General features: G+C 38.2%; 1 protein-coding gene across 7 annotated transcripts in view; it reads left to right on the top strand.

Moving 5' to 3' along the window:
• CTNND2 (catenin delta 2) overlaps positions 1–24885 on the top strand; it is a 716413-nt gene that overhangs the window by 470503 nt on the left and 221025 nt on the right. For 4 of the 7 annotated variants that reach the window (XM_036410291.2, XM_036410293.2, XM_036410289.2 and 1 more), the window contains one exon: positions 19906–19968. The exons of the other annotated variants lie outside the window; for them this stretch is intronic. In XM_036410291.2, the coding sequence (XP_036266184.1) occupies positions 19906–19968 (63 nt within the window). The remainder of the gene's footprint in view (positions 1–19905; positions 19969–24885) is intronic. 7 annotated transcript variants of the gene reach the window in all.

The raw sequence follows: 24885 nt of genomic DNA, 5'->3' as shown, positions 1-24885 counted from the left end.
AAAATGGCTATAGGAAAACAGACATTCCTGGACCCATCCGATGCTGGCCCGAGGAGCCTATTTTTCTAATAATCTTTCGAAAAGATTTCCTAACAACATTGATGGAAGCAGCATTTAGCTTCTTATTTAGTGGGGAAAACAAAGGCAGAAAAACATATAAGTAATGACCATAGGAAAGCCAATTCACACCATAGGAATTGGTGGGTAAGCCAAACAGATACTCACTGAAGTTAAGAAAAGAGGCACATGAAAAGACAACCTTAAAGAGCTGATTGGTATGTGACCCTATTGTTTTATCCTCTAATAAAACAATTCACTGATGAAACTCTCTTCAACTCGTGTTGAGAGTGAGCATTTGTTATCCATTAAAGATTGTTGTACTGTTATTTTTTTTTAATATGTTGATTTTTTTTTTATATAGAGAGGAAGAGAGAGGGAAAGAGAGTTAGAAACATCAATGAGAGAGAAACATCAATCAGCTGACTCCTGCACAGCCCCTATTGGGGATGTGCCTGTAACCAAGGTACATGCCCTTAACCAGAATCTAACCTGGGACCTTTCAATCCACAGGCTGACACTATCCACTGAGCCAAACCGGTTTTGGCTGTACTGTTATTAAGGCAAGCAGTTTCGATGACAGGATGCAATGATAGTGGCATGGCCCCATGTATAAAATGCACTGACGTGCAAAAAGTAAAAAAAAAAAAAAAAAAAGGTGGGGGGGGCCTGTATGGCTGTGCTCTCCACCATTGTCCTCAGCACTAACTGCCCAGCGTGAGGTGCTGTTTGTTATTTTAACATTCAGATGACTGTGTTTTCACTTTGTCTTGATTATCACTGTGAATTTTGAAGTGAAAATAACTAAAAATGGGGTCCCTTGGAAATTTGTTAGAAGAGGGTGTGTGGCATAAGTTTCTGCTTCCTGGGATAAAACCCAAATGCATGCTTACTTGGGCATTTTGTTACATAGTCAGTCTCCACTCCTCCCTCTCAAATCTCTGGGATGGCTCTTCTCAAACCTATTGATAGGCCCCCTTCCCTTACATGCTTAAAAATTATAGAAAATCTCAAAGAGCTTTTATCACTGTGATATATCTTTTAGTATTTACCATCTCAGATATTGAAATTGATAAGTGCTTAATATTTAATATAGTTGTTAAATATTCATTACTAATAAGTGTATTAAACTAACAATCGATTGAATTTATTTTAGTAATCATAATAAACCCACTATATATTGGTATAAATATTTTATTTAAAAGTAACTATGTTTTTCCAAGTGTGACATTCTTTTATAATTTTGAATATCTCATGTGTATGGCTTCAGAAATGGCAGCTATATTCTTATATCTGCTGCTTTGTCAGTCTGTTCAGCCTGTCATATATTTTGTTTGAAGTACATGAAGAAGATATGGCCTCATGCAAATACAGACTTGGAAAAGTGATGAGTATTTTCATAGCTTTTAGATAATTGTGAATATTCTTTGATACTGTACCCAAACTCTACAAGTTGTAGTTTCTTGAAGTGTAGTTGAAATAAAGAATTTTTAAATACAGCAATGAACTTTTTATCCTGTGTCACTTAAAATTCATTGCTCGGTCTTGAATGGACCTCAAATGCTTTGAATGGATCTTTAATTTACAAATGGGGTCAGCATACATTGCTCTGACTTATGCAAATATTCTAAATGTTGATATATTTTATTGTACGGTTTATGTTCGTAGTCACTTTTTAAGGCCGTATATGTTAGTGTTCCCAACACTCTCAGCAGAGTCTTTAAATGCTAGAAAATTTTTAAATTAAAAGTGGCAGACTCAAGATTTCTCATATTCTAATGCTTTTATGGAAGTTCGAACTTTGTCGTTGGCAATAAGTACTATCAGTTATTACCTTAAGGGGAGAAGCTTACTCTGTTCCTTGTTGTCCATGAGAAAAGGCCTGCAGATACTCAAGACCAAGTAACCACAGTTTGTCTTTCAGTCTTTTCCTTCAAGTAAAATTCGTGTCCCCTGAAAAAGGCAGCTGGTTCACTTCACAACTCAACACACAGCCACTGCTTTTCCAGGAGAGGGCCATGTTGTCACCCAGGATATTAACAAGATATGCAATCAAGGGTCAAGATTTAGTAAAAATTAATCATTTCTACAACTGCATCAAGAACATTCTTAATTGGAAATAGTGTGTGTGTGTGTGTGTGTGTGTGTGTGTGTGTGTGAGAGAGAGAGAGAGAGAGAGAGAGAGAGAGAGAGAGAGAGAGAGAGAGAGAGAGAGAGGGGAGACATTGAGGAGTTTAAATTTGGTGTCATTGTCACAATTCTGCTCTGGCACTGCAGTTTCACCACCATTGCTTCTGCAGCTTTTGTACAAATCTCAACAAAGCTGAAAGGGCAACTCGCATCATAATTTTATTCTGAAAATAGTCATAATCTTGTAATGTCTGAGAGGAGTCCAGGGTTCCTGGGCCAGATTTTAAGAATTGCTGCTCTAGCGCAGCTGGCATGGCTAAGTGATTGACCTATGAACCAGGAGATCATGGATCGATTCCGATTCAGAGCACATGCCTGGGTTGTGGGCGCAATCTGCAGTAGGAGGAATGCAGGAGGCAGTTGATCAATGATTCTCCCTCATCATTGATGTTTCTCCCTCTCTTTCCCTCTCTCTTCCTCTCTGGAATAATATATGTGTGTGTGTGTGTGTATGTATGTATATATATATATATATATATATATATATATATATATATATATATTTTTTTTTTTTTTTAATTTATTTTTTTCTTTTAAAGAATTGTTTCTCTAGGTCAGCCCTGGTTTGTGATGATTCAATGACTACTTCCAACACCAGGAAAATGTTATCGAGTACCTTACACCTCTGCCCTAAAATATTTTTTTAAACAGCACGTTTCATTGAATAATGTTTACCCATGGTTAATGCTCAAAGAAAGGCGGTTATGTTCTGTGTTCAGTAGTACACATAATGCTTTGAATCAGTGAGTAATGTTTAGGTTGTTGATTGCTTTTTCATTTGGTTGCACACTACTTATTAAGAATAAATACATACTTTGAAATGTTTTCAGAATTTAATTTTCATTATTTATGCACAGCGTGATGCTATGATTTTAATTTCTTTTAGCAGTAGTAATATTATGTTGGCATTATAAAAGAAACAGTAAGAAGTATGCAGCCAAGCATGTTAAATTTGTTTATGTGTCATTTTATTTTAAATAACACATCTGATAAATTATGTAAAAATAATGTCCCCTTTGGGACCTTTTGGTGAATATGGTCTTGTCTAAAGTAAAATGAATTATTTTATTTGGTTGCACACTACTTATTAAGAATAAATACATACTTTGAAGTGTTTTCAGAATTTAATTTAATAATAAACTGTCTTTTTCCATGGAAAGCTTAAGGAATGTCCTAAGTAGAAACTGTGGTATGGTGCCCTGGGATTGTGGGAGGGCCACCTAGGTGACCTTGCCCCAGCCTGAAGGTGTCAGGGGAGGTCCTCCAGAGGCTTGGAGCAGAGTGATCATGAGTTTGGTTTTGGAATCATAGTCACTTTGGTTTGTTCCTCCCTTTATGGGTGACCATGACCTTCGTTTTCAAAACTGTAAAATAGGGTAATGATTGTATGAACCTCTAACTCAAGATAACTCAATGCCGTAAGTCTCTAAAGGGTTTTAGCCAATTGGTCAGTCCCTAGTATATTAGTTTGCTATGGCTAAAAAAGCAATGTGCCACACACTGAGTGGCTTAAACAATAGAAAATTATCACCGGACAGTTCTGGAAACAGCAAGTCTGAGATCAAGGTGTTGGCAGGGTCATACTCCTTAAGGTGCCAAGGGAGGATCTGTTCAGGTCTCTCCTGTAGCTGCTGGTGGCTCCTCAGCTGGAGGAAGCATAGCTGTAATCTTCACATGGTCTTTTCCCTATGTGCTTATCTGTGTCTAATTTCCCCTTTATATAAGGACTCCAGACACTCATATTGGTTAAGGGATTCACCCTGCTCCAGGATGATGTAGTTTTAATTAATTATATTTGCAGTGATTCTATTTCCAACTAAGGGCACATTCTGAAGTACTGTGGGTTAGGACTTCACATAGGAATTTTGGGGAGATAGAATCCATAACCTTTTGTAAACCTTCAGTAAATGTAAGATTTTGTTATTATTGTTTTGTTGCTGTATTGCAATAGAGATAACAATGCCAGTGTATGTTTCTTGGCATCTAGAAGGGTTCAGTAATCTGGATAAGGGCTGCATGTAAATTATTAAAGAGTTCAGAGATGAAACATAAATATGGAAGGCATTTTGGGGAGCCAGAGGAGCTTGGCTGTAGGAACCAAGTTTTCTTGTCTCTCTGGACCCCTTGCTTTTTATTAACACAAATTGTCCTAAAGCAAGGTAGATATACATATCAAAGGCAAGGTTTAGTATACAGAATCCATTGTCAGATTGGAGGAACACCCTATGGCTGTTCAGGTGTTTGGCCAGCAGGAAGCAATAACATGTAGATTGAAATGCACTCAGTTGTCTGGCAGCCAGCAATCATCTCTGCAAATCTTTAGGTGTTGGGAAATTTCCATTTCCAGCAGGCAATCCTCAAGGTTCCATCAACCTTTTGATGAAACTTCTTGCATTTATGACATGCTGGAATTAGTTTCTGGCATAACAAGGATAGGCAGAGAATTCTCTGGTTTCTAGTTTTGACTTGGGTAAATTCATAGGCTGCAATGAACTAAGAAACTCAAAAGAGCAGATTTTTTGGGAGAAGGAAGGATAAGCCAGGATGTGGATTTAAAATATATATATATATACATCTTTATATATCTGGTTGGTATATCAAGTGAAAATGATAAATGCAAACCAGAATACAATGGTGGGATGAAGATACAGTTTTGCTAGTCATTGGAAAGTTAAGTTTTGTGTGTATATTACCTACATATGCTTTCATTCTTTCATTCAGAATTTATCAACTCCCAGTTTTATACTAGACACTAAAGTAATTTTTTTGTAAGTATTCATATATTTAAGAGCTATGTCATTAAAACAAAGATATTTGGAGAAAAATTGAGCAATTTGACAACAGGCACAAGAGAATTCCAGGAATTCTTCTGAAGAGAGAGACTGGTGCCAGGTAGAGGAGGACCAAACTCATTTTCTTTCAGTTAATTTCTTTTCCTAAAGGTAATGGGAGCAATTGAGGACTTTGGGCAGGAAATAGGCACATGCAAGGCTGTCTCTGAGGAAGACTAACCTGGAAATAATTGTGCAATGGGTTGGAAGTGGTGGGCACTGGTGCAGCAGGTGCAGAAGGCATTTAGATTCACCCACAGGAAGTGGATGAAACTGGGGACCGATGACTAGGAGAAAACCCACAGAGGAAGTGATGATGGTAGTTGGAGACTGAAAGTAAACAGTGAGAGAGCAATCGAATTTATTCCAAAATCTAGAGTCTAAGGTAATGAGAAAGTGTGGAATTACTGGGGAAAAAATAAAGGAAGTGCAGAGGGAAATGGATTTGTGGGAAGCGGTGGCATTAGGGTTTGGATGGCTAGCCTTCAGTTGATAGCACATGTAGGGTGGAGGGGTCCCACGTGGAGCCGGGCCTGGACCTCAGTCAGGAGCAGGCACGTACAGCTTCTCTGCACGTGCCCAACTTCTCTTTCCTCAGTAAATTAACTAACTCTAATGCAGGCAAAATGTTCATTCCCTAAAACTCCACTTACATCAGCAGTTTAGTTAAACTTCACCAAACCAGCTGCCTTCACGTGTCTTTTATTAGAATCCCAGTATACCCTGCTTTACTATATTAAGGTAAAGAAACAATTAAGGTTACTCTGTTAAACTCAATAGGGTCTGGGGGAGACTTAGATTTTGATTCATGTCTTTTAATGTAAAAGAGGAAACAGAGCATGAGACTCAACCAGAGCACCAGGGTCACCTTCAGAAGTCATAGAGAAGGACCAAGAATGGCTAATCCCAATGTCCTCCGTGAATCAGAACTGCCTCTAGGACCCTTTTAGAGTTTTTAAAAGCCCTCTCTGAAGTTGCATTCAAAATCATTTGTTCCCCTGACACCATGAAATTTGGGCTGTTTATTCATGAGTTCATTCATGAGTATATGGAGAAGATGCAATTCTCAATAGAGAAGTGACAGCTACTTAAAGAGAGGAGGCGTGGTGGAAGTAGAAATGGAAAAGACAAGCAAATGTTTTTATTACTGAAAGTGAAGGTGAGTGCAGAGTTCACTGCTTTGGGAGCAGCACATCACAAAGACACAGTCACATGTGTGCTTAGTGTAGCTTTTCTTGTGCAATGAGCTTCCTATTAGATACTTCGTAGTTAGTTCTCAATCAAACTAAAAGCCTCCTTAGTTCTCATATAGCTTAAAATCTAGTTTAAGAGGAAATGGGATGATTTTTTAAAATTACTTCAAGAGACTTATACAGTAAGTTTAGTATAGATCCTTGCTCATGAGAGGAGAGGAAATTGCTATAAATTAATATCATAAACCATGTAAAAATGGTGATATTCTCTAGGAATATGCAGTAGGCATCTCTCTATTTATGTGCACAGAGTAGTAGCTTTTTTTTTTTTCCTCCGGAATGTCCCACCTTCTGGGAACAGGGAGTGTTTCAGGGCTCAGCTCCTCAACCTGGAAGAGCCCAAGAGAGCCCTTCCTTGGAACTTTGGACTTGGGACCAAAGAGGATGATCTGCACTTATCTCTGGTGATGAATGTGAGAAACCAACACCAAGAATGGCCATGGACATGATGAGGGGCAGTATCTGCAGAGAAGCAGTGATGGGACCCAGAGAGGGACCCTGAGGCTCTCCTGAGCCAGCTCTTCGGAAGGTTGTGCATGCCCGATGATAAGCTCCCTGGGCCCAGAGAGCTACTGTTGCTGTTTGCTTCTTGTTTTGTCCTCTTGCGTTGCTGTCACTTGCATCCAAAGGATGCCATTGACACAGTGGGTGCCGCAGAAACTGGATCTGTAGAAGAACAAGCCTGTGGTTGTGATGCAGACCACCAGTCTGAGAGCAAGAAGATGCTCTCTTGTGAGTAGACAGTGAATAACTTCCCCAGTGCACAACTGCTGTTCTTTTGGCCAAATTCAATTTTATAAGAGAAGATACCATATGCAGTCTTATTAGACAGTATGGAATGTCTTCATTTGTGCTGCCAAATAGTTCTTCTTCCTCTGAGAAATGGTATCAGAGCCTGAGATTAGGATAGGGGCAACTATGAGAGGGGCTGGGAATCACCACATCACCACGTGCTCAGCCCCTCACACAGGAGAGGCCTGTGTTTGATAGGCTTTTTCCCAGCACACACATATCAGGCTCGTCTGCCTGAAAACGAGGGTTCAAACACAAGTGTTTTCCTAAGTGGAGAGGAGAGTTAGTGCCTTAGCACTAGGTTTGCTTTTGATTAGCTTTTAGTGTCCTTTCCTTCCCTGGGTAGAATTTAAAATCCTAATTATAGACTTTTCAGATTTATAAGCAAGTATGTGCCGTGTGTGGTTTTCCAGAGCTCACATGTTTAGACGTAGATTGACTCACTAATTGCACACGTATCTGAAGAAGCAGGGGAGTTTTCCTCTTCCTAATTAGCCGCTGTGTCTCATGAGACTCATGACAGGCTAGTGTCTTGCACTGATTTCTGTAGTGTGTATAAAAATACTAGTAAGTGTTTGAATACGATTGAATCCCAGTCATCGAAATAAGAGCCTGCTTCTGGAGGTGCCAGACCTCTTCCTATTCTTTCCTTCCCCTGTACCATGAGGATGGCCACTTAGGAGCTGGAAGCCAGCTGTTACTTTTCTCTAACCTAAGGGCCTTTCCTGCCTAGCAGATTCACTCGCACATAAAAGAGAACTTTCAACATAAAATATTCACTCTCTATGATGGCTTCAAGCCCAGTCAGGATCTTGTTCCTTCTTCGCTTTACAACCTCCTTTTTTTATGAACCCCAAGGCCAAGCTCTACTGCAAGGCTGAGCTCCAGCCACAGACAATGGCTAAACCTCTTCCTCCAGTTACTTTCTCTCTCTCATTTGGGAGCTATTAGGCATGCTATTTCTCTATATGGAATGCCTTCTCACACCCTGTTTGTCAGTCTTCATATCATTTAGAGCCATGCTCAACTGCCACCTCTTCCAGGAAGCCGTCCAAGGTTCTCTGTCTGGATGAGATGCCCCATCATAGCACAACACACTCCATATCACGCTTTCTGGCTGACTGCTTCCGTCCCTCCCAGGCAGCATCCTGCTTTAAGGCAGGGTCTGTGTGTTGTATAGTGGTATCCCCAGAACCTAGCCCGGGGAAGTCTGGTAATTCAGACGGAAATAAAAATGTGCATACTGGTTTCACTTGGGTTTCCACATTTAGCAGCAATTGAAGTTACAATATCCTGCGCACACACACACACACACACACCCCCAAGAGCCCTTATATCCTACAGCAAAGAAGTTGCTATGATTTTCATATATATTTTTCATTGTATTATACCAATCGCTTGTACTCAATCTGAAATATGACAACATCCCAAGTGCCCTATTCTCTGTTCCCCATTCCTTAAAAAAAAAAACAAAAAAACTAGTTCTGGCCCTGGCCAGGTAGCTCAGAACTAGGTGTACTGGTTAATGATAGCAGATTTTGTAGTCAAAGAAAACACGATAATTTTAAGAGAAACATCAAAAGTGATTTATTCAAAGTAGTGTCAATTGCTAGCTACACATTTCTCCCATCTTTCAGGTAATTTGTGGATTCTGTCCAAATAGAACTTTTCTTGTTTTGAGGCAAGCCATTCAGAGACCCAATTTTCCACTCCTTCGTACGTTTTGAAGTGCTGCTCAGAAAGTGCATGTGCCATCAGGAACAGGTGGTAATCTGATTGAGCAAGGTCTGGTGAATACAGAGGGTGGGTTAATATTTCCTAGACAATATATTTTAACATGTCTTTAACTGGTTTTGAAGTATGTGATGGAGCGTTATCATAAAGCAAAATTACTTTGCCGTGTCTTTTTTTTAAAATATATTTTATTGATTTTTTACAGAGAGGAAGGGAGAGAGATAGAGAGATAGAAACATCAATGAGAGAGAAACATCAACCAGCTGCCTCTTGCACACCCACTACTGGGGATGTGCCCGCAACCAATGTACATGCCCTTGACCTTGGAATCGAACCTGGGACCTTTCAGTCCGCAGACCGATGCTCTACCACTGAGCCAAACCAGCTTCGGCTACTTTGCCGTGTCTTCTGGTACATTCCGGTTGTTTCACGATCAAAACATGGTTCAAATTGATTATTTGTTGTCAGTACCAATAAGAATTAACAATTTTACCTGGTTTTAGAAGCTCATAATACACCACACCTTCCTGATCCCTCCAAACACAGATCACTGTCTTCTTTTCTGAAGTTATTTGGCCTTGCAGTCAATGTTCATGGTTGACCTGGATCAACCCATGATTTTGTGCATTTGGGTTGTATAAATCCATTTTTATCGCCAGTCACAATTCAATGGAAAAAAGACTTTCAAGCCGTTGAAGCAACATTTTATTGATGACTTTTCGGTTTTCCATTTGTCTTTCGTTTAGTTGATGTGGCACCCATTTTCTTTCCTTTAAAATCTTTCCCATTGCTTGTAAATGATCAGAAATTGTTTGCTGAACAACGTTTAATCTTTCTGCAAGTTTTTTTTTGAGTTTTACACATATCTTCATCCAATAATACTTGTCAATATAACAAAATAGCATACATATCAATATATGTATGCTATTTTATTATATTGCATGTATATCAGCTTATGTGTAGCTCCATCTATTGAAAAAAAATTCACATTATCAACTGGTACACCCTAGTAAGTTAAAGCATTATCCCAATATGTCAAAGTTACTGGTTAAATTCCTAGTCAGAGCATATACAAAAATCAAGCAATGAATGCATAAATAAATGAAATAACAAATTGATGTACCTATCTATCATCTATCTATCTCTTTTCTCTCTCTCTAAAAATCAATAAATAACAAAAACAAAACAAACAAACAAACAAAAACTAGTTGTTAACTCTCGTTCCCTTCCTGCCTTCTGGGTTCTTTCATTTCCAGAATGAGCATTCTCTGCTTTTATCTATGGTACTTAAATACTAAGCTGTCTTCGTTAATTTGCCCAGTGCTTATGCCAGGTAGAACTAGATATGTCAAAAGATCCATGTACAAGCCCACTGTATTGGTTCATGATAAAGTTAATAAGTATCTGATGGCTAACAGCCTAAATAATAATTAACAAACAGGTATACCCATACAACACACAAAGAAAGACTGATTTACATCACAAGGATTTTAATTGGAATTTTATTAGCATAATTGACATGGTGTTAAAATTAATTATCAATTGTTTTTTACAAGTCTTTAAAGAAATTACTTGCAGGTACACTGAAAAACATTTTGAGCCATTTCTATACAAAAAGAAGAATATGAATGTATGCAAATGATTTTCAGTAGGTCAGTGACATAAATGAGCAAACTTTGGGTTTCTTTTGAAATTATCATCTCATCAGATTTAACTATATAGCAGGCAGCTCCCATGCCACATCACTTCCATATATTGGCATATTATTTTGTGCAAAAAGAAAAATAACCTGCAGCCATGCATCTGTCTGCATAGCATAATAGCTTAGAAGGCATTGAATTATTTAAGTGTCATACCTGAGTGATGTCTGACATGGCCCAGAAGTTAGTAGAGCATATTTTTTCTCTAATTCATAATAAAAATACACATTGTAAATTATAATACACATCAGCATATAATTTATTTTCTGTTACAAAATAAAAAATAAGACATGACAGCCCAGGAGGATGGGTAATGTGTGTTTATTGCATCCCCTGAGTGATGTGGAGTTATTATACTGATATAACACTTCCGTATAGTTTTCAGATCTGGTCCAGTGATTCGAATTATAATTGAGGAAAAGAACTCTTCCTGTGCTAGAAAGGGAGGCATAGTCACTTTCCTGAATAAGGAAACTCTCTTTCAATGCAACTCTCAGAATTGTGTGTCTGTCCCTCAGCACTTTCCACATGTTCATAGGATGCTGAGACCACCCTTTACAGCTGTGCAGGTGGCAGATGGACTACTATTCACACACGCTGAGGATTGGGGAGATCACCACCTTGCACTGCTCTGGGGATGTTATTCACATATGTGTGTGTTCATAAACTGCTGTGTGTGTTTTAAACATTTACATCATCAGCATGTCTATTAGTTAGACTTTTCCAAAGAAACAGAAAAACCAACAGGAAGTGTCGATAAGACAAGAGTTTTCTTTCAGGAATTGGCTCATGCAATTGTGAGGTGTTGGCAAGTCCAGAATCATACATGGTTGGCCAACATGTGAGAGACTCAAGGAAGAATTGAGGTTTGATGCCGAAAGCTGTCTCTTCTTCCCAGAATGTCAGTCTTTTTCTCCTCTGGCCTTCAGTTGATTCTACGAGGCCTGCCCACATTATGGAGGGCAATCTGCTTTATCCAAAATCTACCAACTTAAAGTGAATCTCATCTAAGAAGCACCTTCACAGAAACATCGACGATGTAGTTCAACCAAATATCTGAGTATTGAGGCCTAGCCAAGTTGTCACGTAAAATGAACCATAACAAAGATAAAAAAAGTAATACTTTGAGTGTATTCATTTACTCATGGTTCACTTTTACAGCACCAAGAGAGGACCTTACTTTAAATTGTGATCTTGGGTGATAATATTGTGTCAAAGTAGATTTATCAGTTGTAACAAGTGCCCCACTCTGGTGGGGGATATTGTACTGGGGGAGGCTACGCATGTGTGGAGCAGAGGGTATGGGAGGGGGAATCTCTGTACCTCCCTCTCTTTTGCTATGAACATAAAAGTGCTCTTTAAAAAAAGTTTATTCAATATAAAAACAAAAACTTAACCCCCAGTACCTCAGAACGTGACTGTATTTGTTCATAGGGTCTTTATAGGGACAATTACATTTAAATAAGGTCACAAGGGTGGGCCCTAGTCCAGCATTACTAGTAACCTTATAAAAAGGAGAGATTGGAACAGAAAAGACACATCAGGTATTCTCATGCCCAGAAGAAAGACCATGTGAGGACACAGTGAGATGATGGTCTGCAAGTCAAGGAGAGAGGCCCAGGAGAAGCCTTGACCTTGACCTTGGGCCTCTGGCCTCCAGAACTATGAAAAAAAAACAAGTATCTGTTGTTTAAGCCCTCCAGTGTGTGGTATTTTGGCAGCCCTGGCAAACTAATACAAATGATAGGAAAACAGATTCCGTCTCCAGGTGTTGACTGCATTCTGTACAACCCTTCAGATTGTTGCTCCTGTCTTTCATTTCCTTATGCTCCATGGACTGCTGTTTCCTGGAATTGTCTGATTCCAGGAGCGTTAACACCTCTCATGGGATGACAATGTTAGTAGTTAAAGGAACCTTTTATAAAAGCTGATGGATTTCATGAACTTCTAAAACATGGTTTACCCAAACCCCTTTTAGTCAGCAGTGTAAACATACATGACCTTTCCTTTCACTCACTGAACTTATCTCCTCTGGCATGTGTTGGGCTCGTGTAGTTATTTCTGAAAGGCGAAGAAAGCTTTTCCCCCAGGAGCAGAGAGCTGCTGGGGAAAGCCAAAAAGGTGAAATGTTTGATACTTTACTTTTTTCCATCGACTAGCCACGTGCTCATTAGTTCTGACTTATCTTGAGGATTTTGCGTTTGGTGAATGTGTTATATACTGTTTCAAAGAAGATAAATACTGACTTATTTTAGTTTTGTTTGTTCTTTTGCCACTGCTCTTGAGGCCATGCCAAGCCCCTGCTCCCACCTTGGTCAGGACTGAGCCTTCCTCTACCTACCACCATCCATATTTTTTCTCTGTTTGCTTGTGTGCAGGGAATTGAGACACACAGTTGATGGGGGCAGTTCAGGAGGAGACTGGGCTGGTTAACAGTCTTTGGGGCTATGAGTCTTAACAGAGTCTGCAAGATCCTATTTCACATAAGATCCTATTTCCTTTTCACAGGTACTAGAGGTTGGGATTTGAACATAACTCTTCAGGGGCCATTTTACTGCCCCACTATTCATAGTTTTGTAATTTGAGATGCGATTGTGTGTGTGTGTGTGTATTTCTTTTATTCGCCATTATTTCATGTTCTGGAAAATCACATCACTTAAAGTAGTTACACAGCTTAATACAATAATTTTGAATTTAAAATAAACAACTAAGGCCATTCTTTAATTGCATTTTGTAGATCTTATGCCAGCAATGGATGGCTTAAGAATTAAAATCAGCTGAAACTGGTTTGGCTCAGTGGTAGAGCGTCGGTCTGCAGACTGAAGGGTCCCGGGTTTGATTCCAGTCAAGGGCATGTACCTTGGTTGCGGGCACATCCCCGGTAGGGGGTGTGCAAGAGGCAGCTGGTCGATGTTACTCTCTCATCGACGTTTCTAGCTCTCTATCTCTCTCCCTTCCTCTCTGTAAAAAGTCAATAAAATATATTTTTTAAAAAAGAATTAAAATCAGATATTTAGCAATGTACAGATTGTATGTTTCTCTTGCTGACATTGAATGGATTGGAAAACACCATTAGTAAAATGTTGTCTGAAAAAATACATTTTCTCCGGTGCATTCCCCCACAGATTGGCCAAAACAGAATCCTAATTAATTTGAAATCTTGTCAATTATAATTGTTTCAAATGTTTGTTTCTCTGGAGTATAGAGCTGTAGAAGTTTATAAATAAGCAGAGAACAGAGAAAAGTTAAAGTCATGTGTTGTAAGGGAGAGAAATGATGTTTATTGAGCATCAGTTTGGTTAAAAATCTGGAAAATCACTGGAATCAATGCAGCCTGATTTATTACCAGAGCAACCCAGAGAGGTGGATTGGGTCTTACCTGCCTTATAGCTGAATGCTAGAGGCATTCGTCAAATGGCCCAGCACACAGCTAGCAATCAACAGAGACAAGATTTGAATGTGGTGCATCAGTTTCATCCTGTCTGATTGTGTTCCTCCAATAACTTAAGTGTAAAGATGGTTAGAGTGAGGCTCAGAGAGCTGGGTTCCTGATCTGACTTCACCTCTACCCAGAGACAGTGCTGAGGATCAAGAGCACCACCTCTGGTGCAAGATGTGATAGCTGTTAGTTGTGTGACCTTGAGCTGAGTCATGTACTCCTCTCTTTGGCCCCAGTTTGCCCTCTGTAAAGTGGGGATGATATTAGAACCTACCTCATAAGGTTGTATGAGGATTAAACTGAGTGGCTTATGCATAAAGCACTTGTAATGGTGCTTGGCACTTAGAATCCCTGTTGAGTCACCTGCTGTTACTCTTGTCTTACCCTGTAGGTATTTATCAGCTCTCTCCAACCCTACACCATAATGAAATTGCTAAAGATGGTGATATATCCAAGGACAAAATGTCCATTAAGCCCCAAATGTATTTTTTATTTCCAATTGAAAGATTTTTTTAACTGTGCACTAGCTGAAGACAAAGAAATATTTAATGATTTTTTAAGAACTTTCTTGTATCTGTTGTTGTAGACCGGCCTCATACTTTATCCTTGAAAATCAACTCTCTGTTTAACAAAGAAACCTTTGTTTGGATGAAAACCATTATTTTCAGCAGAACCTTTAGAGCAAAAATAAGCTACAATATTATACAAGGAGAAGATAATTAATTATTACATTTGATTATTTGAGTTTATAGTTTATTTCCAGATAGATGATATTTAATTCAGTCTGCGTGGCAAAACCTCATTCAATAAACCCTGACTAAATCTTTTTTCCAGGGAATTTTTTTTAACATGTTTTGCTTTTGTCATTTTTTGTCAACTAGCCTTTGTGGAAGTTGTTTAATTTGTCTCTGCATGTTTGTTTCCTCATTACCCTCCAAACTGTGTTTTTAATTTGATAGTGAGCATTTGTTTTCCTACCTTGGGTTTGTCTAACATTTATGCTGATGAGCCTCACTGCGGAATGAGAACTTAATAAGATGGTAGTTTCATAAGAAATGCTACTAGTTATTTGTAAAACAGGCATACCATCAACAAGAATTTAATAAGGGCCCAAATTTCCACATGTATGAAAACACAAAGGTTTTAAGAACAAGGTGTGGATTAAAATGCATCATATGCACATTAAGATTCCGACTGAGTTGTAGAATATTGCCTGTAAGGTAAGTAGCACCATCAGTGATTAGACCAGTGAACTCTACCTTAGCTCAGACCCTACCTAACATGAGAACGAGGGGTGACTATTGATGGAGGTTGCTGTTTAAGGCTTTTTGTTAAATGTGTTCAAAAGAGAAGTATTGATGGTGTGGAGGAGCGGAGGAGAATGAAGCAGAAGCAGGCAAGGTGTAAAACACAGTAAAAATTAAAAGCAGCAACTGTATAACTGTTCCCTGGAAAATCTATGTGTTCATTCCAATTGTGCTTTCCCAGTGCTAAATTTTAAAATCTTAATACTCAATAGAGCGAAACATCTTTTTAGGGAGACTAACTATGTATTAGGATAGAGTACAATTTTTTTTTCTATTGGAAAATATACACAGAGGGAGCTGTATCATGCTGCTTCATGTCAACCCAAAAACAAATTAGAATTTCTTAAACATAATGAGCATGAGGCTGCTCAATAACACCATTTATCTGGGCCCATAAGTGGCAGCTATTCAGAATGCAGTTGCCGTTGCAAGGAAGACAGGAACTGCTCGCGTTTTACTGAGATGCTTATTAAGTAGAATGTCTCCCACTGCAGCTCTGTGCACCTTTCCATGACATCGTGGGAATTAAGTGGAAAGCAATTTCATTGAACCAAAAGCCCAATTTCCCTTTGAGCTTATGGCTCTTAATAAACCAAAAGCAAAGTTCTTTATAACAAAGACATCCGAGATTCTTGGCTGAAGAGAGGGCCTGCTCCTCAGAGAAACAGTTTTCTGAGCTGGAACCAAGGGGACAATTTTGCACCTGGAGCACAGGTGGGGGCTCCTGCATGCAGTCAGTCATATGCCTGGTGCACGTATCACCTGTGTGCCTACCTGGCACCGGAGTGTGGTTATAGTTGCAGCCAGATCACTGTCTGGCTTTACATGTGTCTATGTTAATTAAATAACATTCTAATTAATGCATGGGTCATAAAATTTTTGCAAAGGGTTAGATAGCATTTTAGGTTTGGCGAGTCAAGAAATATTCCATAATGATGGAAAAGGAAACAAATTTCCCCAAAATTATTATTAATAAAATCTTATAATAATAAGTAATTTATTATATATCATTTATTAAAATGTAATAAAATGATAATGTTTTGTAAACAGATCTATTTATAAGGATAGGGTTATTGTGCGGAGATAACCCTACAAAACCCAATTTTGCCTGATTGGAGGTGAAAATTAGTGTTTCCTAGCACTGAATCTATTGTAAATATTCATCTGTAAATACTGGTTTTAGCTCATGGGTCATACAAAAGCAGAAGTTGAACCAGATTTGGCCCAGTGGCTGACTCTGCTCTAACATAGTATTTGTTTAATGTTCTCATGGGTATAATGCTAGCATTCATCTCTGAAATATAAAAGTAATACTTTGCCAAAACATGTTTTAGAAGGTAGCCCTTTCAGTCTGATTAAAATTAATGTAAGATCGATGCATTCTATCTCATAGATACAGTTTAGGAATTCACATCCTGGCTGGCGTGGCTCAGTTGGTCAGAGTGTCATCCTGTTCACTGAAAGGTCATAGGTTTGCTTCCTGGTCAGAGCACATACCTAGTTTGCAGGTTCCGTCCCCTGTTGAGGTGTGTACTGGAGACAACTGATGAATATTTCTCATATTGATGTTTCTCTCCCTTTCCCTTCCTCTCTCTTTAAAAAATCAATGAAAACATATTCTCAGGTGAGGATTAAAAAAAAGAAAATCAGGAGTCCAGGACCTGATTGGATTAGAACAATTTTTTTTTTCCAGCTGGGTACCACCCATGAATGAGTAGTAAAATAAATTTAAAGGGTTAGACCAGAATTTTAAAAAGGTTGAATAGAATACAGTATATTAAAGTACAGTAGAGTAGGAATGGAGTAGAATAAAGGATGAGAAAGACGGGGAGGGATGGAAGGGAAGGGAGAAGAGAGGGGAGGGGAGTTACAAAATAGTTACATTTCTGTAGTACAGAAAGTTTGATTTTATGTGTTGGAAAAGGGATATCTGACTTGTATCTATGTGTGTGCTTGTGCGAGTCTAAGATATATTTTTACTATGAGTCTTGAGATAGAATACATTCAAAATACTGAGAAGTATTTACTTTTTTCAGAATAACAAAATTTTAAAAAATGTCCTAGATGCAGACAGAAGAGCAATATTATCAAACATCTCCAGCTATTTGATGTTAATAAATCATGTCATAATTGATGGGTATAAAATAAATTGAGTGAGTAAAAAGTGAGTGATCAAAGAAATGACATAATTTGGTCAGGAAAATGATCTCACATTGCTGTGTTTTCTGAATTAGTCCATAAATTTGGGTGCAAAATAATCTAAACTCTTTCTCTTTTTATGTCTCAGGAATTGGTATTTTAAAAATTATAACTGCATATCTTTATTAGAAATAGACATTATAGTTGTAGAGAAAAATATTTTATAATATTTTAGTTTGCATTCTGCAAACAGCTTCAGTATGGTATTTTACACAATTTGACTCTTTGCTAAAGAGTTTTCTCCTTCTATTAAGTGGGATGGTTCGTATCTCAGAGTGAAGTCTTTCTCTTTGTCATTTTATTTCAATCTCTCTTTCATTTCTCATTCAGCCAGCCCTTGGTAGGGATGCACTGGTAATTGGAGCCAAATTGCAGATAACATGAGATACTCAAAGGGACAACATGATCTTGCCCCATGGATCATCTAAACGTGGTGTTCCTGTTTTATTTGAATATAAAATATGCCATAAGGCCTTTGTGTCCACCTGAGAATTGAGATTAGTGTCTAAACAGAAGAGGCCGATATTATTAATGTCACAGTTCTCATCATCTTCATGTGTCTCTGAAAACTGTATCATATGTCTGTGTGGAGGAATGAAAGGGTACAAATAGTAAGTCAACCAGGAATTTAAATAAATTAAAATCACAAAAGAAAGCTTTCTCCCTAGGTCTAAAAAATTAAGTATTTAAAGCTAAGTATTACCCGAATTGTCAAACAATATTTTATATGTACAATACTGTATATCTGATGAGTGGATATGCATAATTACCTAGCTCTCACATATTAATATGCATATACCTGAAGTGCTGATTGGGACTCATTAGTGGGTAGTAAAATACTTTTATTGGTCATATTTTGAAAATAATTTAATGTCATAGAACAGAGTAGAGTATGATGGAACAGAAAAGAACCTATCAAAATTCACCTACCTTAGTAAGGATACCCTTTTCTCCTATTCCATTATGCATACATTTATGTGTATGCTTTAGTGTGTACGAACTGAGTTTCAGTGTCAATACTCCATAGAGTGGTTCACTACTAACATTTTTTGAAAAATAGTGCTAAAGTCATAGGGGCAACTATTAGCTTGTTTGTTTTATTCTCCTCAATATTTGGTAGTTCATTGCCAAATGCCAATTCACAATAATTAATAGATTACTTCCTGGAAATGCATCATACAATTTAATTTAAGTAAATATTTTAATTTTTGGTTCCACATAGCATTTACACAAACTAACTATTATTATATTTGGTTAGCTTTTTCTATCTGCTGGTTGTTGTAGCTTTCTTGTGGGCTATTTTAAGCTTTCTGATATTAAGGCTAAAGACTGGGTTGCAGTAGTCCAATAATGCCAACTAAAGAATTAAGAGATGTAGCCTAGAAGTATAATGTTAAACCCTGGGACAGGGACTCTTGGCAGTCTGATTGTGTTGTGCCAGTGTGAAGGGGGGATGGGGTGTGGGAGAGAAGCCTGTTTTGGAGCAGGGCGGGGGACAGCAGATAGCATTCTGCTTCTGAAGCCAAAAAGCTTGGTTCTCTAAGTACAATGGGAGAAAAGAGCTTGGTCCTCTCTCATGCTACTTTTAATGGCACCATGTGTCCAAGCAGAGATCCTGTATTTTTAATGAAAATTACATAATCTATTGTTTTCCTGTTGAATAAAAATCAATCCAGCCAGAAATATTATACTGCAGAAGTGTGAGAATTCTTAAGTTCAAATATTAACAGTGGCTGGATTATTTCCCCCATCTAGTTTTCCTTTGAATAGATTTATGGAAATACAACAGTGTTTTTATGTGTGGTATTTTACCAATCATTATTAGCCAATGCGTATAAACTATATATAAGTGTATTATCTAAGCTGTGGGTCTCTGCATCTATGAATTAGGAGTTGCCTGTTAGAACTTGAGAAATTATGTAGAAAAAAACGGCCATGCTGGCATTTCTTGTTTGTGAGCAACATGAAAATAACAGCAGCTCCACACTGGGGAAGCTCTTCCAGCAGGAACAAATTCGAGTTAATTCCAACATTAGCATAAAGTGAATTCGAAATTTAGGGTTTAGATACAAATTTCATGTCAGTTCATCCTGAAGATTTTGTTTACGTCTTGGAATTCAGAAGTGGTGAAGTATAATGTTTGTCAATTGAATGTCATGGTTTATTAATGTGGAAGCTTTTGAATGTTATGGGATTAGTCATCCCAAGGTTAACATATGCAATTGGAGGTTCCATGTTTTATCATGTGTAATCACTAGTATTACTTTTGTGTTCTGTAGCTCGTAAGTAGACATGTAGCGCTCTGAGCAGCTTTGCTCTGGCTGATGTAACGTGAATGTGAATGTTGATGCTGTCCTGCCTGTTCTGAGGGGGAGGGCTTACTCCTGTAAAATCATTCTGCAGGCTTCCAAAGGGCAAGTCTAGCGAGGAACTCTGGCAGCAATTGCAAAAAGAGGCACCTTTTTTGTAAGTATTTACATTTATGCCAAACGTCTATTGTGACCTTCGTGTACATGTAGTCTTTGTTGAGATCAGAGCTCTGACTTCTTACATGAAACATGTAACTCTGTTTCATAGGCCCTATTATAGAACTATGCGTTAAGTATGTCCAATGAATGTGAGGTATGGACACAACATGCTTTTTTTGAATGCTCATTGCTCACCATTAGGAAAATCCTATTTCAAAATAAAAGAAACTTACCCATAATTGTGAAATAAATACAAATTTAATGGTTGAAAAGTGACTACCAAAAAATACAGATTGTGATGACATGAATGAGCCTTCATTATACAACCTTGATCCCATTGAGAGTAAATAGTGTGATGATGCCTTATGTACATTCATTGTGTTATTTTTCAGTTGAACTTCTGGTGACTGAGAAAGTAAATGGGTACCTTGTGAAATGACTCTAAGCTCACTCAGGATTTGTTTAGAAGCATGCTTCAGTTTCTAATGCACATCTGGAAAAGAAATTTTTGAGAGAGAGCAAGCACATGTTCTGTGTCTCATGGAACTACCCGGATTTTCCAGAAATGACATGATGTTAGGCATGTGTAAACCCCCACTGCATGCAAGGCCCCTGAATCATGCCTTCTGCCATCGACACTTCTCATTAGACACAGTGTTTTCCTGGGTTTCACCATTATTGGTTTAACCCGTCTGCTTCCTGGGTAGTTTTCTGACTTGAAGTTTTTCTGCACAAGAACAGCATTTTCTCATTCCCTTCAAGCCTCACCTTCGTATCCCTTGTGTGAAACATTCACCTCTCTGTGTGGCAAACTCAGAGGAAGCAGGAGTGCTTCGTGAAAATGTTAACACCAAAAATGTTGGCAAACACTTTTTGGTGAAGTCATTTTAGTAGATAAGTGCACATGTAAAATATAATGAGCTACTAGAACTGAAGATTTTCTTTTAAATTGGACAGTTTGCAACCAATCATTGCAAAATGTGTGCAGTGCCATTCAATCACAGTGTAGGTATTGGCCATCTCAGTGCCAGATGAGTAGTGTGGCTCCCTTTTCTTGTTAATTGGTTTCCTGAGCAGGAGCTTTGGAGGGGAGACCAAGTGGCTTAGGATCTTTCAAGTTACTAAAAATTTCTTAAAGGTCTCATTTATCTGGGTGCCAGTTAATAACTGATGACAGCTAGTTGAGGCACTCAAGTGGCTATCCCCTGAGGATACAGATCCAAAATAAACTTTAGAGATGTTTTCACACCTCAGGCTAGACATTTACAGACTGATGAGGTCAAACCCCAGCCCAATCAACAAATCATCCATCATCACCCCCCCCACTCCCCTTAATAATCTCAGGGGGTGGGCCCTCTACTGCTCATGTCCCAGTGGAAGGTGGTGATTTGGGAGATTCCATCAGGGCCCCTCCTTGAGAGGCATGCCCTCCCCCCAATCATCATTCCTGGAAAGTAGGCTTCAGACATCTCCGTGCATTTGTGGCAATTCGTGACTAGGAGGCATTTGTCTCTCCTTATGATGTTCCCTGGAAGAGTTCCACATGGGGAGCCAACCCATAATGCAGCTCCTTTATTAAAATATGTGCAGAGGAAATTATGCTAATTTTGTTGCAGTGTAATTATAGACTAGAAAGATTCTTTGCACTCTGAATCAAATTGTTGTAGATAAATGTGCATTAACTTAATAGTGTGCAGCTAATTGTGAAAGGTAAAGGAGAGAGAGAGAATCAGTTACAGGATGTTTTAGAGATGCTGCTATGCTAGGCATACACTCCCATCAAAGCCCAGGTAATCCTGGGATGAGAATTCTCCCAGCATTGTTCTATGATTTTTCAATACTACAATGAAAATAGTCACTGGTGACTAAGTAACTCATTTAACTCAATTTGTGTGTGGCATTAATGACAGCAGAGAGTTAAATGTGGGGACACTTTGCAGCTTTATGTCCTATTCCAACTGCCTTTGTGGAGTTAATTCTTTATTCCTCATTTATGCTTGTGTGTGCATTTATGATCATTATGAAAATGAGATAAGGATCTATCGTCCCAAAGTGATTTTGCCATGCTCAACAAAAGCTGTATCCAGGAAAATAATTTTTTTTTTTTTTTTTTTTTTTACTTAAGACGTTTTCAAAGCTCAAGTAGTAGTCATATGCCTTTTATTCCAATGCTATCAATTCAGAGGATCTTAGAGATACCATCATCATGCTATGGTTACATGAAGAAAAAAATATTTAATCCCTTCAGCTAAAGAGTTCTAAAACCTATCAGTAGGTGGGTTTTCTGTGCTCATTGATCAAAGTCACCTGAACCAGCTATAGGAGAGGTACCCTTAAAAACAACACCATAGAAAATACATTCAGGAATGTTGAGTGATCTTTCAACTAATATTGGCAGGTTTAATGTTTACTTGTCATCACAGCAGAATGCCTTGACACCCCATTGAACAGTACTAGAGGGCTCATAGAAATTAGGATCCAACAAAGCACTCGGTGTTAAACAGACACGATGTACAGTGGTCCTTTCTAGCTGATGTGACTGTCCCATAGAAGATGGCGATGTGAGGTGCAGAGGTTCATTGCAGAGGGTGTGACAGCTGGGTAAAAGGAGAGGGCTTGTTTTGTGCCATGCCACAACTCATTCTTTCTTCTGCGTTTCCAAAGAACTTTTAAAAATCCCCTTCATGTTTTCTTCAGCTGGAAAACCAACAAAAGGGTTGAGATGTGCATCAAGCTTTTACTGATTCCCTTGAATTTCTATTGTCTCTTTTCTCTGTTTACATTATTGCTATGGTGTTACAGATAGATTATTTCAGACACTAACAACCAATAGCCATGATGTTTAGTTGAAATTTTCTAAATCTCTTCCGACACATCTCTGTGTTCTCTAGATTTATAGAAGTTCTCTTTTGACTTAATAAAATTTAGCCTGTCTTTGTGCTTCTCACATGTCCTTACGTTTCTTTTGCCAAGGTAATTTTGGCACGAGATTTTTAACTTTCAGCCTCAGTTTCCTCACCTCTGAACCAATAAAAACAGTATGTTCTTTCTCAAAGGATTATAGCAAGGGTTAGCAAACTATAGCCCATGGGCCAAATCTAGCTCACCACCTATTCCTGTAAATAAAGTTTTATTATAACACAGCCACGTCCATGTTTACTTTTCACCTGTGGCTACTTTTGAGCTATAGCTGGAGACTTGAATAGTTACAACAATGCCTGCGGGGCCAACAAAGCTTAAAATATTTTATATCTTTTAACAGAAAAGGTTTGCTGCTCCCTAGACTGGAATATTAAATTTGTATGTTTGTGGATAAAACATATATAAGCATCCATGTATGGAATATAAGATTATACATGTGTATATAATCATGTAGCTTGGATATTAAAGTTTCAGCATATGATTGGCACATTGAAAGCATTCAATACATGTTGACAACTTTAAATGTTATCTTGTTAAGTAACAGTTTCACTTTCTTGTTAGAAAATTGGTTGCGAAGAGGATATTGATTAGATACCCTTGAGCCCTCAAATTAAACACAATTAAAATACTATTCTTTGAAACTATTTTCTAAAGTAAAGTCTTTGTTTATAACATAAGTGGGTGTTGATTATAAGAAAATATATTGTGGCACTTTATCTTATATATTCGTTCTCTAGAACAGCCATTAAAAATAACTACCAACTTGAGTAGCTTAAAATAACAGAAATGAATTGTCTCAGTCCTACAGCATGACTGTAAAGATTTTAAGTGCCATCAGCTCACACATCTTGGAGGGATGGGTCTGGTTCTATAGGTGGGTTGATTGAGGCAGGAGATGAAATTTTCAGCATGATACATACCACAGTCATGCATGTGCATGTATGTACTTACACTTCACCTTTGCCCAGAAAGAATTTAGGGTGATTTCCTTCTCCCTAATATAAAATAAAAAGTCTACCTATGGAGGCAAAATGACCCCTTAAGCATTAGAAACAGGGACACAGGTGTGCTCAGAGCTGCCTTAAGAATGATGTAACAAAATTCCTACATGCTGGAATTATCTATTCTCATATAACAATCCACCTCAAAATTTACTGGCTTTAAACAACAGGCTAACATAAACTCTTGCTTCTCAGAGTACATTTGGATTAGCTGGAAGATTTAAATTTTTCTTTATCCTTTAGTTTTTTTGTCTGGTCTAATATTTTAAATCTACATAAGACAGATAAACATACAAATTTAGTTATATACGTATGTATATATGGGAATCTCACATATAGAGAAAGTTATAGACCCCCACGTACATAAAAGGTTTAGAGACAGAAAGGTAAAATAAGGTATTTGCAACATCCTAAGCTAAGAAATATAGAAAGAGGTCAGAAGCTTCAGAGGGGAGGAGAGTAATTCTCAGATTAGTAAGAAGAGCATATGTTCAGTATTTAGATGTTCGCCTTGTCATATAAATGGGTCATAAAAGTTATCTCTAGTAATAAGTCTTATTATGAGTGAAGTCCCTAATTTAAATTCTTCTAGGTAGGTAAGGGACAAGGTTCTCCTGAGACCTCAGGGTTGCCTTCAGCTCAAAACAACCCACATGCCAAAGAAGCACATATTAGGGAGGTCTGTTGTACCCCTTCATTCTCCTCATCAGGATGTGGTGAGACGTTGGTGGGATGCAATCATGTACCAACCTCTCAGGACCTGACATTGTAGGGGAGTAACAGTAATTTATCCCGACCCTTTTTATTGGTTAAGACACTCTGGGGTCATAATAAATGATAAATTAACAAGAAAATATTAAACAAGTTTATTAACATGTGTACTTCACGTAAGCATGGGAGTCACCCAGAGAAATGAGTGACTCCCTGAGAATGACCCAATCCCCCACTTAAGTACTGTCTTCAGCCAAAGACAAAAATGATGGTGGGGGTAA

This window comes from Pipistrellus kuhlii, unplaced genomic scaffold (genome assembly GCF_014108245.1).
Source record: "Pipistrellus kuhlii isolate mPipKuh1 unplaced genomic scaffold, mPipKuh1.p scaffold_m20_p_4, whole genome shotgun sequence".
Taxonomy (NCBI): Eukaryota; Metazoa; Chordata; class Mammalia; order Chiroptera; family Vespertilionidae; genus Pipistrellus; species Pipistrellus kuhlii.
This window is presented reverse-complemented; position numbering and strand designations above follow the sequence as displayed.